The sequence below is a fragment of the Pseudorca crassidens genome, chromosome 3, assembly GCF_039906515.1.
Source record: "Pseudorca crassidens isolate mPseCra1 chromosome 3, mPseCra1.hap1, whole genome shotgun sequence".
Lineage (NCBI taxonomy): Eukaryota > Metazoa > Chordata > Mammalia > Artiodactyla > Delphinidae > Pseudorca > Pseudorca crassidens.
In genome coordinates, this window is record NC_090298.1 from 77,124,331 (window position 1) to 77,142,899 (window position 18,569).

At 36.2% G+C, this 18,569-nt stretch overlaps 2 protein-coding genes across 6 annotated transcripts in view; one reads left to right on the top strand and one right to left on the bottom strand.

Moving 5' to 3' along the window:
- Nucleotides 1-16,419, top strand: part of ARSK (arylsulfatase family member K) — a 44,615-nt gene extending 28,196 nt beyond the window's left edge. Inside the window, exons 5-8 of one of the 3 annotated variants that reach the window (XM_067731266.1) lie at nt 250-421; nt 2,362-2,586; nt 11,241-11,465; nt 13,921-16,418. In XM_067731266.1, coding sequence (XP_067587367.1) covers nt 250-421; nt 2,362-2,586; nt 11,241-11,465; nt 13,921-14,201 — 903 coding nt within the window. In that variant the 3' untranslated portion in view covers nt 14,202-16,418. Of the gene's footprint in view, nt 1-249; nt 422-2,361; nt 2,587-11,240; nt 11,466-13,920 lie in introns of all 3 variants that reach the window. The other 2 variants (XM_067731265.1, XM_067731268.1) reach the window with 2 other exon arrangements.
- Nucleotides 1-18,569, bottom strand: part of SKIC3 (SKI3 subunit of superkiller complex) — a 158,309-nt gene that overhangs the window by 114,162 nt on the left and 25,578 nt on the right. The gene's annotated exons all lie outside the window — the stretch shown is intronic.

The window sequence follows — 18,569 nt, forward strand, 5'->3', positions numbered from 1 at the left end:
TGACATATATAATCTTTAAAATAATTTCACAGCTGTCTTATTATATATACAGATATTGATATATACCTTTTGTTGTTACTGGGAATACTAACAATCTGTTCCTAATTTATGTATTTGATTTACTATTTTCTTTACATAATTCACAACCATGCTTTTCTACTAACCTAAGTAATAAAACTTTGTCTAGTTTACCATATATTCTTGTTGGAAGGGAGGAATATTACAACTTTGTTTTTCTCCCCTTTTTAGGTGTCCTATGATGCCATCAAAATCCCAAAGTGGTCACCTCTGTCAGAAATGCACCCTATAGATTATTACTCTTCTTATACCAAAAACTGCACTGGGAAGTTTACAGAAAAAGAAATTAAGGATATTAGAGCATTTTATTACGCTATGTGTGCTGAGACAGATGCTATGCTTGGTAAGTGGTATAATTCAAAAGCAATCACATGAGGAAAAAGTAAAATATTTTTCCAACAAACTGTGATTATGCTGGTTGGTGACTTGTATGAACATCCTCAGAAAATTTATTGCAACAGTTGCTGAGATACTTCAGACTTAGAATTTTAAGATTCCTGACACATATAAAAATTGGATAATTTGCATTATTAATAGTAGAATAAGTCTTTTCTATCTTAATTATTCATAAATTAACAGATACTTAGATTTGTTCATATATATATAAAAAAAAGGTCATAGAAAACTATCATCTGTTGGAAACAAAACGTTTTGCTGGATTTAATCAGGAATCAGTATTCAGCCAAACACAGTTAATTATAAGGCATCTTGGGTTCTAGGAGATTAAACAGATGAGATGTAGAACCTTGTGACTTCTCCCAGACATGTAATAAGTGTAAAACGAATCCATTCTCCGTAGGCCGTTTAGAGCAAGGCTTAACTAAAGCTGAAATCAGTTTCCCCATGTACATTGATCCAGAATTATACTGAATTAGGGAGTTAGGATTGTGAAAGGTAAAGGTCTAGGGGGTAGCTGAAGGTGCTGCACTTGCTCAAGAATTAGACAGTGGGAAGCTGTGGGAAAGTTTTAAGCTGGGGTGTGACATGATCAGATATTTTAGAAAGATAGCCACCAGAGTGGTACAAGGGATATTATGAAGGGGAAAGAGGAGTGGAGGCACAAAACTAATTAGGAAGCAATTACAGTTGTCCAGCTGAAAGACCCTGATGCCCTGATGATCTGAACTCCGTTAATAACTCCTGAGCTGTGGGTCTCAAATCTGACTGGACTTCAGAATCACCTGTGGGTTTTGTGGGGGGTTTTTTTGTTTTTTTTAAAATAATACAGACTCCTGTAGGCCAGATTCAGAAACTGCCAAAGTAGAGATGATGCTTCTCTCTGGACTATGCCTTACTGTGTTCTCTTAATTGCAATGAGGAGGAAGTTTCACGTCACTTAGAGAGAGGGAGTGGTCAGAGAAATTTTACTGCCCAAGAATATGCCAAATCACATTCATATACCATCTGTACTGCTTCCAGCTCTTTTTCAAAGGTAGGATTTCCATAACACTCAGCCAACTTCATGGGCATGATCTTGATCTGGTGACTGGGAATTTGAGAGAAAGGGTAGCAGGAGGAGGGGTTCTGACCCTTTTATCACCTCCCGCTGGGCAGGAATTGTGGGTCGACGGTGACAGCAGTCCTTTCATGAGACATGCACAGTGCTGACATCCAGGCTTGTCTTTCCTTTCTCATTTGAGTCACTGGGGGTAATGTTTTCCCCCATTGTCTGATAGAAACATAGAAAGCAAGCCAGCATGATCTCCAAATAAAGAAACTTATCCTATGGGTATTGTATTTTCTCCTTCCTCTCTCTAGTCCATCCACTGAGAAGCAGGCACATGAACTCTGGTATAAGTTACTTAAGAACAGTAGATAGGGCTTCCCTGGTGGCTCGGTGGTTAAGAATCCGCCTGCCAATGCAGGGGACACGGTTCCAGCCCTGATCCAGGAAGATCCCACATGCCGTGGGGCAACTAAGCCCGGGCGCCACAACTACTGAGCCTGTGCTCTAGAGCCCCGAGCCACAGCTACTGAGCCTGCGTGCCTAGAGCCAGTGCTCCGCAAGAAGAGAAGCCTCCACAATAAGAAGCCCGCGCACCGCAACAAAGAGTAGCCCCCTCTCGTTGCAACCAGAGAAAGCCCACGCACAGCAACAAAGACCCAACGCAGCCTAAATAAATACATAAATTTATTTAAAAAAAAAAAAGAACAGTAGATAACATTCTGATGTTAAGAAGCATCCTGACAAACTCTTAGAGGGTAGAGTTCTTATGAACTTATTGTGATAGAATAAAACATGAGCTAATAGCTAATTAAGATTTACCTTGATTTATATTACAGGTGAAATTATTTTGGCTCTTCACCAGTTAGATCTTCTTCAGAAAACGATTGTCATATACACCTCAGACCACGGAGAGCTGGCCATGGAACATCGTCAGTTTTATAAAATGAGTATGTACGAAGCTAGTGCCCATGTCCCACTCTTGATCATGGGACCGGGAATTAAGACCAACCTACAAGTATCAAATGTGGTTTCTCTTGTGGATATTTACCCTACTATGCTTGGTAAGTAATGCAATTATGTAAATATCTGTTTGTAATAATGCTGGAAAATGAATAAGCAAAATAGTCAGAGGCCCTGCGGACTTGTTCATAACCCTTGACCAGCTCACTTAACTGTGAGTCAAATCCATATCTGAAAAATGAGGATAATATTTCTCAGGTTCCTTTGGCCTTCACTTACTCTAGTCATTTTTCCTTCAAAAGATTCACAACCAGGATATGACAATAAAGTAAGCCACATATGATATTCAGGTCTATAACTTTATAGATATGATTTGTGTATCATTTGATTCTCTACCACCACCTACCTAAAATGTAAGCATTTCCCTTCTGGATTATTCCATCCACTTTGAAACTACTAATTTTTTTACAATGTTACAAATGTCCCTTAATGTTAATGCTATGAACATATTTCTCCCCAGAATATTTAGATTGTTCTGTACTATTTATTTTACTAGCTTCTAATGTCTATTAGCATAACCATAGGTCTAGAACAGCAACATCTGGATATGGGTAGTTAGCAGTTTTTGTTAAAGATACAAGAATAAAGCCATCGTAAATTCAGAAGTTATATAGAACTGTTTCTATCTAATTTAGAAGAGTACTTTAAATTCAGTAACATTTAAATTCAATAACATCTAAATACTCTGTTTGAAGGCACCATAAATTGCAAAAAGTACCATCAATTTATAAATAGATTTTGGTGAAAGAAAAAGCTAACACAGCATGAGACATATGTGTTTAATATGTTCATATCAAAATGCGAAACAAACATGTATCTGGAAATTAAAGAAATAAGAAAGTTCTTTTTATCTCCTTTTTTCTGCTACAAACTCTTTCCCTTCATTTAACTAAAGACTGTTATAGGGTCTTAAATTTCTTCACAGTTAATTTAAATCAGTGCCTGGAATTGCCCGGCAGTCCAGTGGTTAGGACTCCAAGCTCTCACTGCTGAGGACCTAGGTTCAATACCTGGTTGGGGAACTAAGATCCCACAAGCTGCGCGGCCAAAAAAAAACATCAGTGCCCTCCTTTTGTCTTTTATTTCACATCTCTTGTATATTTGGGCACACTTCTTTGTTGTTCTTTTGCCTGATGTATATTTTTAATCTCTTCAGTTTCTTACTCATCATTTGCTGGTTCCCCTTTGTCCCAAAGCAATTATCACACAGCTATGTCTCTGCCACTTTCTGGCTCTATCAATTTCCAGGCAATCCCTATTACTTTTCCTCATTTCTGGGGTTTTTTTTTTTCTTTTTTCTTTTAACTTTTTATTTTACACTGGAGTATAGTTGATTAACAATGTTGTGTTAGTTTCCTGTGTATAACAAAGTGATTCAGTTATACATATAAATGTATCTATTCTTTTTCAAATTCTTTTCCCATTTACATTATTATAGAATATTGAGCAGAGTTCCCTGTGCTATATAGTAAGTCCTTGTTGGTCATGCATTTTAAATATAGCAGTGTATACGTGTTGATCCCAAACTCCCTAACTATCCCTCCCCTCACCTCATTTCTGTTTTTATAAGAAATGTATGTGCAATTGTGTTTTAAGTGTCTTCTTTTAAATATTTTAAGTGTCTCTCTTATTATCATCTTTGTAGCTTTATCAGTATATGCTTCTTTTACAGTGGCATTTCTTTAGTTTCCTCCCTTAGTTTTTCCTTATAGAACTTCCCCTACCCCATTTCCTAATTTGCATATCTTTTTATCCTTGTTCTGCTTTCTTGAGGTACACTGATCAGAACTGCAAAAGATTATTAAAGGTTGGGATGATCTCAGTTTTCCCTCAATATATTTCATAGTGATATTTGGCATTTTGTTTGTCTTTTTGACTGTAGCAGCTAAATAATCCAGTATCTGTCTGCAGTGAGTTCTAGTCTATTCCTACTCATTCTGTCACTTTATATGTTAGTTGATTAATATGCAGTTTATATCATTTTTCTTTGAATATTGTTTTATATTTGCCTATAATGCAAATTTTCTTCTCTACAGTCTTGATACACCATTATCATTACTTGCCATTTCATACATAAAAGTTAAAAGTCATCTGCAAACTGGAAGATTTCACAATGTATATATCTTAACAGATTATATAAGAAAATACTAAATAAAGTTGTTTGGAGTGAGGGAATTTTCATTTATCCACATAGAGGGACAACCTGCCTGTCCCTGCCTAGTTTATGTTACTTGACAATTAGCACTTCTTTAGCCAAACAAAGCATTCCCAGAAACCCCTTTGCATTCCTTCCCCACTCTTCTGGAAATTATGTAGGTTCTCTGAAATTGTAGATTTTTTTTCCTATAATTTGTCAATTATTACAATTTTTTAAAACTCATAGTTCTACATAGATTTGTTTTGTTTTGTTTTTATCTTTGACTGATGTTTGGTAATAGAGTCCTTCTGAGTCACATTTCCCAGCAGAACATGTTTTATTAACAGCATTTTGATCATGTGTTGATTAGACCTGCCCAACTAAAGTAAGTAAAGCCAAAAATTAGTGTCTCTCCAGTTCTAAGCTGGAAATTAACATTTCAAGGCTTAATGTGTTTCATAACGAACATTTTTATCATGAAAAGGGAAAAGTTACATTTATATGATTGGTGGAGGAGAGTGAAGAGAATATCTATGCATGGATCTTTATATAAAACACTGAAACAGGGACTTCCCTGGTGGCGCAGTGGTTGAGAGTCCGCCTGCCGATGCAGGAGACACGGGTTCGTGCCCCGGTCCGGGAAAATCCCACATGCCGCGGAGCGGCTGGGCCCGTGAGCCATGGCCGCTGAGCCTGCGCGTCCGGAGCCTGTGCTCCGCAACGGAAGAGGCCACAACAGTGAGAGGCCCACGCACCACAAAAAAAAAAGACAAAAAAACCCCACTGAAACATCCTATTAACCAGATGTTAACCAGAGATAAGGCAGAAAGAGAATGATGCAAGGGGGATTCAACAAGAACCTTATGCTGGAGCCAGGAAACAGCATTATAACATTATTTATCTAAAATTAACCTTTTACAAGTGATAAAGGGTTAATATTAATAGAACTCTCACAAATCTATAAGAGAAAGAGACATACCCTACTAACAAATTGACCAAAATATATAAATAAGCAATTCACAACAGAAGACACACAAATGGCCAAGATATTTTCAGAGATTCAAACTCAGTAGTCTGAAAAATATTAAAATAAGAAGATACCATTTTTCTTTCACACATAGAGTCTGCAAAGATTTTTAAACAGCAGAAAAGCTTATATTGGAAATAGGCCTTCTCATATTCTGCCGTTGGGAGTATAAACTGGCACAGATTTCCTGGAGGCAAATGTGGCATTACATTCCAAATTACTTAGAAATATGCATACATTTTGACCTAGAAAATTCCAATTTTAGAAATTAACCTGTAGATATACAGAAAGATTTATCTCCGTGGATATTATTGTATTATGATGTTATATTAAAGAATTAGAAACAGTATGAATATTTAGTAGTAATGAACTGGGTAAAAATTAGTCAATTTTGTTTTAAAAAGTGAAATGATACATGGAAATGGCTCCCATGTATTATTGAAAAGAAAATGTAGGTTCTAAAACTGTATAAATTTTTTTTGGTTTGGTTTGTTGTTTATTGAGATAAGGTATCTATCTAATTTATTGTCCAGATCAGCACATTTTTTAGAGTAAAAGGATACTATTAACAATTACACCAGGGACTTCCCTGGTGGCTCAGGGGTTAAGAATCCACCTGCCAATGCAGGGGACACAGGTTCGAGCCCTGGTCCGGGAAGATCCCACATGCCGTGGAGCAACTAAGCCCGCGGGCCACAACTACTGAGCCCGCGTGCCACAACTACTGAAGCCCGTGCGTCTAGAGCCCGTGCTCTGCAGCAAGAGAAGCCACCACAATGAGAAGCATGCATACTGCAACAAAGAGTAGCTCCCACTCGCCGCAACTAGAGAAAGCCCGCGCGTAGCAACAAAGACCCAACGCGGCCAAAAATAAATAAATAAACTTAAACAAACAAAAAAACTCCCAGATATTGCTTTAAAAAAAAAACAATTACACCAGGATTAGCATCAACTGAGTCTGCTGCCTTGTTGAACAGCCTTACCAATCAATAAGGCAAAGATAATTCTGATGGTCTATGTTTAATCTGATGTTTAATTCAACCTTGTAAAATGAAATTATTTACTTCTAGAAGGGTTTAAAGCTATCAATACTTTTAGTAGTGATTAGTAACTCTAAAATTTGACCTGTGGGACAGTGTATTCTATTTTTCCTAAGCTTAATAAATAGATTTTGATAAAGTATCTATGAAGGACTTCTTATTTTGTGATTCTTCTAACCAACTAGGAGCTTAAAATAGATATAAAATATAATCTATTCTTAGAATTCCAAAGGTCCTTTCTTTATTACCTTAGCCACAGCTGTGTTGTTTTGTATGAAACAATTTATACACAAGAGTATGGGATTAAATTTCTCAGATCAAAGCCTCAAGCCAGACTTCCTCTTCCCTTCCATTCTGTGGACCTTAGAAATGTATAAAAGATGGTGATTCAAAAAACCTTAAATAGAAAGATATTAAATAGGAAAAACCAACTGGGATTCCTGTTTTAATAAACCTACCTTACTATAAAGAGCTTGTTGAAATTTAAGATGGTATAATGCATTTATAAAAAGGTCTGAATTTACAAATAGTTTTTAAAGGTGTTTTAGAAGAGTGATTATTTTCTATAAAATGATATTTTATGATAAAGTAGGAAGAGTATTCTTAGTCTGTGTATCTTTGTAAGTCCTATCACATTATCATTTTCTAGTACTGGCAGAAGAGTGCCATTTTATGAATAGGAATTCTTTATACTATTAAAGTTGATATCATTATTGCATAGATTATTCTTTAAAAATTTCTCCCCAACCTGTGATAAACCATAATGGGAAAGAATATGAAAAAGAATGTGTATGTATATATATATATATAAAATATATATATATATGAATCATTTTGCCGTACAGCAGAAATTAGCACAACACTATTAATCAACTATACTTCAATAAAATAAATTAAAAAAAAATTACTCCCCAAAATATTTTCTTCTCTAATAATCTAGTATCAACATCCTTTAGCTCAGTTAGAAATAAACGTAATCTCATTTTTAAATTAAAATTGTTTGGACTTTCTCTTTTAAACTTCTTATTTTCAGGTGAATTTTTTTCATTAATAGTTGGCCTTTTTTGTAAAACACCTAACTTCTTTTCACATAAAGGATAAATCCAGAATTTTTTTGAATTGTGAAAATGTCATTGTATAAAAATGCAGTTGTGTTTAAAAGGATGCTTCATTGCTAGTGATTTAAATTGCAAAACCCTCCTTATCACAGGATCTTAGTGCAGGGTTGGGAGGGTCATTCTACATAGACTATTTTGTTTTTATTGGCTGAAAAATATTGGGAAGTTGAATAACTACAGTAAGGCAAGACTTGAGGAGCAGTATTGAAGAGTCCAGACATCCTGGAGTCAACACTGCCTAAATTCAAATCCTCCTTCATTATTTACCAACTGTATACCCTTGGGCCAGTAACTTAACATCTCTGGTCTTCAGTTTTCTTATCAATAAAATAGAAATAATAGTGGCTATTCCATAGCTTAGAACAATGACTGGAACATGGTAAACAATTAAATGTTAGATATTATTATCATTAATATTTTTTATTCTTCTTAGGTATGCCCTAAAAAATGTACATAGCTTGTATCATTGCCATACCAGGCTAATCCCTTATCTACCCATACACTTGGGAAGAAATATAAGCTTATCTTTCTTCAGGAGACCATCACAAATATCCAGGTCTGCATTTTTACCCATTTGATTACTGTTTTAAATTTAAGTCACTTTATTAAGAATCATGCAGTTACTACTAATATTTGCTTCTACTGCCAAGAATGATGAAACTTGCTTAACACGGAATTCTAACGATAGATTTTCCAGAAGAAAAAAACATGAAAAATGGTTTTAAACAAAGATCAAAGAGCTTTCTGAAAAGCAGTTTAAGCTGAAGTGCTTTTAAGGAAATAATTGATAAACATATGAAAAATGAATACACAGTTTCCCGAAGCACAGAAAATTTAATAAAGATTAAATACATATTTATTAAATACTGTGGATATTTGACAAGGATTTTATTCTTCAACATCAATTTACAAAGGTGTATTATTCTACTGATCCTAGACAGGAAACAAGTCACATTATCACTTGCCTGAACTCCTGCAATAGCTTCCTAATTCTTTCCTTCTGCCCGTACTCACTTTTAGTCAATTCACCATACAGTAGTTACTGTCAAACATGTCACGATTCTGCTCAAAATCACTTAGAGTAAAATTGAGAATCTCTAATTGGGCCTGGGAGTCCAACATGATCTCCTCCCCTATCTAACACATCTTGTAGAATTTTACGTCTCACTTACTCTGCTCCAGCCATGCTGGACTCCTTTGCGTTTGGGGAACTGAATGAAGCAGCTTCCTGCCTCAGGGTGTTTACAGTTGCTATTCCCTGGAAGAATGCCCTTCCTCCCCATGCAGATATCTATTGAGCTCATCTAGCCCTTTCTCAGGTCTCTGTCTATGTCACCTCATCAGAGAGGCCTTCCCTGACCACACTATATAACACAGCACATAAACACGTACCTGCCACCGTTCTCTATTCCCCTGATCCTGCTTTATTTTTCTTCACTGCACTTATCACCATCTGACATATTTGTCTGTCTCCCCACATTAGAAGGTAAGCTCCAAGAGTCTGAGAGAGCTTATCTGCTTCGTTCACTGTTGTTGCCCTAAACCTGGAACAGCACCTAGTTTGTTAGATGCTGGGGTGGTTTTTTTTTTGAGTAAAAAGAATTAATACTTAAATGGACTCAGCCTAGTTTAATGCTGACTTCTCATATAAACATAGCAGAATTATTTAAATTTTCTTAGTCTAACAAGCTTCTTTAGGAAAATTAGGCTAAGAACAGATCTGAAATAAGGTATTTCTAAGTATTAAAGGTGATTAAACTGCTGAATACAGGAACTTCCCAGTCATGGGTATCTGCCAGGCTGCTTCCCAGCCATCTTCAAAGCCCTCTTCTGTCCCTTCCTCTGCCTCGCAGTGGTGCCCCCTGACGGCTGACACACAGACCAGCCCGACCCAGCCTATTCCCTGGCTACTTTCTCTCCTTACAGTAAGTAGCCGACTGTATTGTAGCTCAATTAGTTTCGTCTTGGGCCATCTTTTTCTCTCATGCACATCCTCTTTAACATCTTTGCTCCTTCTTCTTCGTTTTTAACCAGTTATCTCTGAAATACTTCTTTCTTTCCTTCCTTCCTTCACTTGTTCTTTCACTCTTTCTCGAAAAAGTCCCTGATGATGATTGGTTGGCAGAAGATTAGTACTTGTAATATGCTCCTTCCAAGGAAATGGAAGATACAAATTTTTTAATTAAGTTATATGTAAAACAAGTACCTGCAGAAGATTTATAGAGGTCTTTGTCTACTTCCTTATTGTCTTTTTTCCTTATTGTCTTTTAATTCACTTGTTTTTCCTCAAATATGTACAGTCAAGTTAAATTAATTTTCTTATTCAATTTTAATTTCTAGCATTGCAGATATATTACATTCTATTTTTTATTGGAAATATTTAATTATTTCTAAATTAATGTTTCTAAAAACATGGAACATTGAAACCAGAAAAGCTGCAGGGGAGGCAACTACAGATTCCTTTTGGAACTATCGCAAGGACCCAGCCATAATTAACGGTAATTCTTTTTTCGCGGCTTGCGGGATCTTAGTTCCCTGACCAGGGATTGGACCGGGCCCATGGCAGTGAAAGCACTGGACCACCAGGGAATTCCCAATGATAATTTTTCTATAGGAAAAAGACAGTTTGAGTGCCAAACAAATAACTTAAAAGCAATTTTTTAAAATACAACCTTTCTTTGACGTTAAACATTTCTCATGCTATTGTTTTCTATGTCTATATTTGATAAGGAAAAAATAGATTATTTTTCTCTAAATCAGTATAATCCAGGATTTCCAACGTCTGTTCTGCAAAATACTAGTTCCTCAAATGCTACTTCGGGGTAAAAAGATGTTCTGTCATCAAATAACTTTGGGACAGATGGCGTACTACATACCACGCTTGAAGGTTTATGATACACATCATCAATAAATTTATTTAATTTTAACCACTGTTTGCAAACATGTAACTACTAGACTCCTTTCTTGTATAGGTCTTGTTAATATCCTGTGGGACCAATTTGAAAAACACCTGTGATCATTCCATCATTTGGAAATACAGTACTTATGATATTAACTAGTATTTGTTGAGGGTTTCCTATCTGTCACACTGTTCTCAGAATTTTACATGAATTTTCATATTTAAACCTAAAATAAACCTATGAAATACAGGCATTATTATTATACCCCTTTTACAGGTGACAAAATTGAGGTTCAGAGTGGTTAATAACATGCCCAAGGTCACAAGTCTAGTGGAGGAATAAGCATTTGGATCTAGGCAGTCTGTTTACAAAAATCCATATACAGCCTCTAGTCTCTGCAACCTTTAATGATGTCATTTATGAATGTCCAACTAATGAAAGAATGAGTTATTTTAAAATACTGTGTTATTTAGATATTGCTGGAATTCCTCTGCCTCAGAACCTGAGTGGATACTCTCTGCTGCCATTATCATCAGAAATGTTTAAGAATGAACAAAAATTCAAAAACCTACATCCGCCCTGGATTCTGAGTGAATTCCATGGATGCAATGTAAACGCTTCCGCCTACATGCTTCGAACTAACCAATGGAAGTATATAGCCTACTCTGATGGTGCTTCAGTATTGCCTCAACTCTTTGGTAAATTTGTTGATATATTTTTTAAGTATAGATTATGTGTAATGAGTTGACCTACGCAGCATTTGCTCAAGGGAGCCAGTAATCATCTAAATAAATATCTGCAGTTTCTCATGCTAGGCCAGTTTACAAAAGGTTGCCCTTGTGAGGAGCAGCTTCTTTGCAAATCAGCATCTGAATTCCAAAGCAAGTGCCCTGAGGCTTTTGATCTGGGTCTCAAGACTGCCACCATTGTTTTCTCTGATCAAGGTGTCTTCTAATACTCATGGTTATCTTTCCCAATCAGTAGTCAACACCCTCTTATTGTACTTTGGATTCAGTTGTTCTGGAAAATTAACTGCTCTCTTATGGAGCCTGACATTCTACATTTATTAGTTAATGTTCACCCCATCCCTACAAGATGTTACTATCATCTTTATTTTATAGAGAAGACTAGAGTTCAGAGACTAGCGTTCAGATACCTGCACAAGGTCTCACAGCTCAGAAGTGGCAGAACTGGGATTTCAACCCAGGTTTGACTCCAAAATCCATGCTCCTTCCACCCTACAAAAGCCTGCTAGATTCACTACTCTGAATTTGTTTTTAAGCAGCATTATTAGATGTATGGTTTTACTTATCCTTTGTCCTCCTTTTGCATATAAAATATGTGCTAAAGCTATTTTTAATATTCCTTTCTCCCTAAGTTTTTTTCCCAGTTACAAATGTCAAAATCATTAACTCAAAATAATTCTTCAGAGGCCAAACTGATTGACACCCCCCCCCCCTTAACTCTAAAAGGAGGAGATTCTTGGCTTCAAAACAAGTCCTTAAGTTTTCATTCTGTTGAATAATGGGCATCTCTTGTTCATTCATGAGTTACGTTCTGCAAAAAGGAGGTGTGCCTGTCAAAGAATCAGTGCGGGAGCCTGCCTTTCCTGTATTCTCTGGGGTTTATTCACTGACGTCCCTTTCCCAGAGAGGTGCCATCTGAAATCACCTATAGCAAAACCATAAATGTCTTCAGGATCTTCTGGCCAATACGCTCAAATAGGCCTGTAGGGGGTTCTCCCTCACTGTGACTTGTTCATTTACTGTCTTAGGTAACTTGTCATAAGATCTTTGATTTTTCCAATTAGACTGGCATCCTAGTTATACCCTCTGTCTTCCTACATTGTAGGTAAAAGGGGGGTTTATGTTATCTGAAATATTTATCATTTTCTTGATGATAGTGATTGAGAGTTTTTATTTCCATGGCTATTTGCTCAAATAGACACAATCAATGAATGTAATTTTCAAAAATTCAAGCATAGGATGCTAAAAAAAAACAAAAAAAACAAAAATTCAAGCATAGGATGCTAAAAAAAAACAAAAAAAACTAGGAGTTAGTGAAGTTGCAAGAACTTGACTCCACTATATAAAAAATTCTTCAGCTGGAACATCTGGGGTTGTTGAAATGGGACAATATAAACATTACTATAATTAATATATATATATATATATATATATACACACATATATATACATATTTTTTTGCATGTCAAAGTAAGCAAGGCATCACAGATAGGAAGAATTGTGGCTAAGCCATCTAAGAATAGATAAGAAAAAAAAAAGGGATAGCAGGATGATGGTAAGAAGGAAGATAATTTGGACATACATTTAGAGAGGTGTTTAACTTTCAGTATATTATTTTTCCATTTACACTGTCCTTTAGCTTACTATACTAAGAAGAACTGAGAAAAAAAAAAGAACTGAGAATAAAAATAAATTTTAATATGTTATTCGTCACAGAGTAATGACATTCTAAAAGATGGTTTTTAAGCAGATAATTGTAACAGAGCAGGACCCTATGGGGCCTTCCTGGGACAGGCCTTCCCCCATATCCTCTGCTTTAGCTCCTCTTTGAAGTACTTAAATAACAGTATTTGATGCACATTTCCTGAGTTGTTTTACAGATGTGAAAACCCCCCACCAAATGGAAGATGTTATAACTACTTGATGACCATGAGCACATAGCCCCAGGCCTCCTGGAGCCTAAGGACTGATCAAGTTAACCCCTGTGACACCACCCTGTTCCCTCATCAGCCAATCAGAGAATTGTGCCCTGCGAGCCCCCTCCCTCAACCTGGCTTTTAAAAATGCTTTGGCGAAACTCTTCCGGGAGCTCAGGGGGTTTTAGGGCGTGAGCCACCCAATAAACCTTTCTCTGCTCCAAACTGCGACATTTCAGTGTGTTTATAGCCCCACTGTGCATCAGGCACACGAACTTGCGTCCCAGGAAGGCCCCATAGGGTCCTGCTCGGTTACAACTGCCCCCTTTTCTTTGATACTCCTCAATCTTGAGGAGAACAAGTTTTGAATGAGAAAAGGACTAAAGATTCAGATAAGGAGGTTAATCATAAACTTGACAGAGGTACCCACAGGGTCCTGCTCGGTTACATAACTGTTTTGAGAGGTATTCAATTTTTTTTTTTTCTTTCAGATCTTTCCTCAGATCCAGATGAACTAACAAATATTGCTACAAAATTTCCAGAAGTTACTGCTTCTTTGGATCAGAAGCTTCGTTCCATTATAAACTACCCTAAGGTTTCTGATTCTGTCCACCGATACAATAAAGAGCAGTTTATCAAGTGGAAACAAAGTATAGGGCAAAACTATTCAAATGTCATAGCAAATCTTAGGTGGCATCAGGACTGGCTGAAAGAACCATGGAAGTATGAAAATGCCATTGATCAGTGGCTTAAAAGCCACTCTGATCCATAAAATATTTGAACAAAAATAAGAAAATAATGTTCTAGAACTATATAGAAATATGTTAAAAGATCATGATTAATTATGCATTTTAAACATTAGTTTTAATAATTACTGATTTTCAGTTAAAGAATGTACTCTTCTAAAATAAAATATCAATCATTATAGAATTACATATTTTCAAACATTACTATCAAGACCTTATTCTTATAAACTTCTGACAACTTAACCAAAATATTAAAAGGGTAGAATCAAATACTATCATATAAAGTTGTGTTCCTCTGAATATTATGGAATATAAAATATTTTAACAATTTTTATTACTTATGACCCATAAAATAGTTGTTTTTGAGTATTTGATGGTGTCTGATGAGTTATTTTTATTTGATGGGATATAGATCATTTGGATGTATTTGATGGGAGTATTTGGAGTATTTTAATGGTACACAGACCATGGATATGGCAGAAATTATTATTTTTTAAAATAGGTAATACATGCACAAGGTACAAGCTTCAAAAAGGTACTAAACAGTTAACAGTGAGCATGAAGTCTCTCTCCTTTCCCAGTCCCCCAGCCACCCAGTACCCCTTCCTGGTGGCAACTACTGTAACCACCTATGTATCCTTTGAGAGACAGACAGGCTCCCACAAACTTTATATTCTTCCCCAGCACCCGCCCCTGACACACACACACAAATGGTAGCATACTATAAAAGATGTTCTACAGCTTGCTTTCTTTTTTTCCATTTAACAAAGACACCGAGGACTTCCCTGGTGGCCCAGTGGTTAAGACTCCACGCTTCCACTGTGGCGGGCACGGATCCCTGGTCCAGGAACTAAGATCCCCACATGCCGTGCGGCACAGCCAAATAAATAAACAAACAAATAATTTTAAAAATGAAAAATAAAAAAACACCTAGAAGTGAAATTACTGGGGCAAGACTATATCTAGCAAAATTACTCTAGATACCACCAAATGACCCCTAAAGAAGTTATACCAATTTATACTCTTACCAGCAATGCATGGCCTCACACTTGCTGCCAACTGGGTAGATAAAAAATACTTTATTATTGTTTTTCTTCTTTTTCTTACTATGAGTAAAGTAGATCATATTTTCATATATTTAATAGCCACTGGAATTTCCTTTACATGACCTTTCTTATTTCTATTCTTTGCCTATTTTTCTGTTGGTTGGTTGTCTTTTTTATTACAGGCATACTTTAGATATTAGCTCTCTGTCTGTGAGAGAAGCTACAAATATTTTTTTTCCTTTTCATAATTTGTCTTTTGACTTTGCCCTGGTGTTTGTTGACATGTAGAAATTGGTATTTTCATGCAAATTTATGAATCTTTGCTTTTGTGGCTTGGAGATTTTGTGTCATATTTAGAATGGCCTTCCCCACTTATCTTCTTTTAGAGTTTTATTTTTTACCCATTGGAATGTATTACATATTAGAGATCTAACTTTCGTTTGTTTTTTTAAGATGGCCACCCCAATTGACCTTTTATTGAGTAAGCTAATATTTGTCCCATTAGTTAGAAAATGCCACTCTATTATATAACATCTTTTATTGAACAAATTATCTTTTCCTCTATTGATCTGAAATGCCTTTTTCATTATATACAAGTCACAATGACATTTGGGTCCTTTCAAAACATTTCTTACTTTGCAGTGGACCAGTCTATTTTGTTTATTAATAGGGTAGGCAATATCTGGTGATACTATTTTCTTTGCAACAGTTTTCATTTTTGGAATTGTCCTTGGCTATTCTTGCTAACTTATTTTTCCCATACAAATTTAGAATAAGTTTGTGTAGTTCCAAAAATGAAAAATCTTTTTAGTCTTTTTATGATATATTAAATTTATAGCCTACTTTAGGGCAAACTGAATTCTTTGTGATATTCGGTTATTCTAAAGAATATAGTCCACTCTTCCCTTTCTTCAAGCCTTCTTCATATTGCTCAGTAGCATTCTAAGTTTTCTTCATATAGATTAGTTTCTTCTTAGAGATTTTTGGAAAGTAGGGACCTTTAAAAAAACACCACCTAGGACCTGTCCCACACCAGTGGAATTAGAATTCTAGGGACGGCACCTGGGCAGTTTTGTTCTTATTGCTGTTTTGTTTGGTAAGCCCTCCAGCGGACGATTCTAATGTGCAGCCAGAGGTGAGTTTATTCCTAGGTGTTTTATCATTTGTTGGTGTTGTGCTATTTTAAGTAGATGTTTCTTCCATTGTATCTTCTAATTGGTTATTTGTATATACAAATTTTATTTCTATATATTTACTTTGTACCAATAATACAATTTTTTTGGTACTAATAGTTTTCCAGTTGGTATCTTGTATTTCTCTGGTAAAAAGTTTATCTGCAAATAATAATTTTACCCAATTTCCTTTTAACCTAACTTCCTTTTTCCAACTGTCTTGGAAGTTTTCTTCATTAGACAGCTCATCACCTTTACTTTCTTTATTGTTCTTCAGTGAATTGGTATGAGCTTATCTTTGTAGTTATGTATGAATTTCTGAGAAATAATTTTCACTTCAGATATATTCTGAAGTAAAACCCTTAAGAGAAAGATCTCAAGATTTAAACTATTGAGGTTAAAATTAAAATATACAAATCTACTTCTCATCTCCTAATTAAACCTAAGGAATAAAAAATAGCTAATGTGTGATGTATATGCTAAACATAGTGAAAAATAAAGCAATAATAATAGAAATGTGGTTTTGAAAACAGAAGCATGTGAAGATAAACATAATCCACCTCATTCTATTCACACTCTTTAAGATGCATTCATTGTTAGAATTTACCAAGCGTCTGCAATGTTTTAAGCATATTCAATATAGGATCATAATTAGGTAAAATTGAGGTTTTAAGACAATATCTAATTCAAACATGGTTTCTAACAACCATGAAAATAGAAAAAGAAGAAAAACTTGGAAAACGAGACAAATTATCTAATGCCAGAATCTGAGAGGAACTGACATTAATTATAAACTGGATTGAGGACAATCTTTGGGCTTCATCTTTCCCAACCTCCACCATTACCCCGCTGTTCCAAACTACCATAATCTGTTGTATGGAATTTTGCAATAGCTTCCTAGGAGGTCTCCCTGAGTCTGCCCTTGGCTTTCCTCAGTCTCTTCTCAACACAGCAGCCAGAGTGATCAGATCACATCACTGGATACTCAAACCCTCCACTGGTTTCTCACCTTACTCTGTGAAAGCCTGTCGAATGAAAAAAAAAAAAAAAAAAAGCACAACCTAAAAGTTGAGAATTGTGTTTTATTCCGCGAACTTGCTGAGGACTTGAGCCCAGCAGGCAGCCTCTCAGATAACTCTGAGGGAGAGGCTGCTCTGAAGAGGTAAGGGAGGATCCAGGATATGTAGTTTTTGCAACAAAAACCAGGCAGTCGGAATATCAAAAAATTACTGTTAATTAAAGAAAACCAGACATCTCAAGTTAATGAATTTAGCGCTTTTCTAGGTATGGGAAGATGCAAGAGTCTGGGCTCAATGAAGTCATTCCTTTGATAGGCACCTGAACTATCTAGGGCCAGTATCCTACTTTCTAGATCCTGAATCCCTTCAGAGTGCACAGTCGGGGGTGGCTGCAGTGACTGATGGCTTGATCCTTTGTTTATTGATATGGCAGGTGACATTCTTGGTCACAAGCCCAAATCATTACAGTGGCCTTCAGGGCTCTAAATGATCCGGCGGCACATTGTACATCTCCCGCATTCTACTTGGTTCACTCTGCTCCAGCCACACTGGCCTTCCTATCCTTTCCCAGGCACACTAGGCAAGTACCACCTCAAGACCTCTGTGCTTATCAACTCTTGGCCTGGAATGCGGTTCTTCCCTCAGATTTACACATGGCTCTCTTTGTTATCTCCTTCCGGTCATTGCTCAAATGTTACCTAATCACAAGGGCTTCACTGCTTTATTTTTCTGCATATAAATCATTACCGTCCAACTTAGTGTATGTTTTACATACTTAATTTGTTGATACTGTCTCCCACCCCTCCTACCCACTAGGATGGAAGCTCCATACAGGAATGGCCTTTTGTCCTTTTTGTTTCCTAAAGTACCCCAAGGGCCTGACACATAGTAGCAGCTCAGTAAATATTTGTTGAATTAATATGCGAGGAATTCGAGTTTCTCAGATATCACATTGTATTGGAAAACCAACACATTTGTCCATGGCAGGGCAGGGGGTGAAAGGGAGTAGGCTTCTCATAAAACAGAGCTTTCTAGAAACAGTGAATTCTAGAAAATCCTGCACAGGAGAATTGATAAAGGGACTCTATCCCTCTGTTTTTTCTTTTTCTATGAAAAAGCCAGATACTAAATATTTTAGGCTTTGTGAGCCATATGGT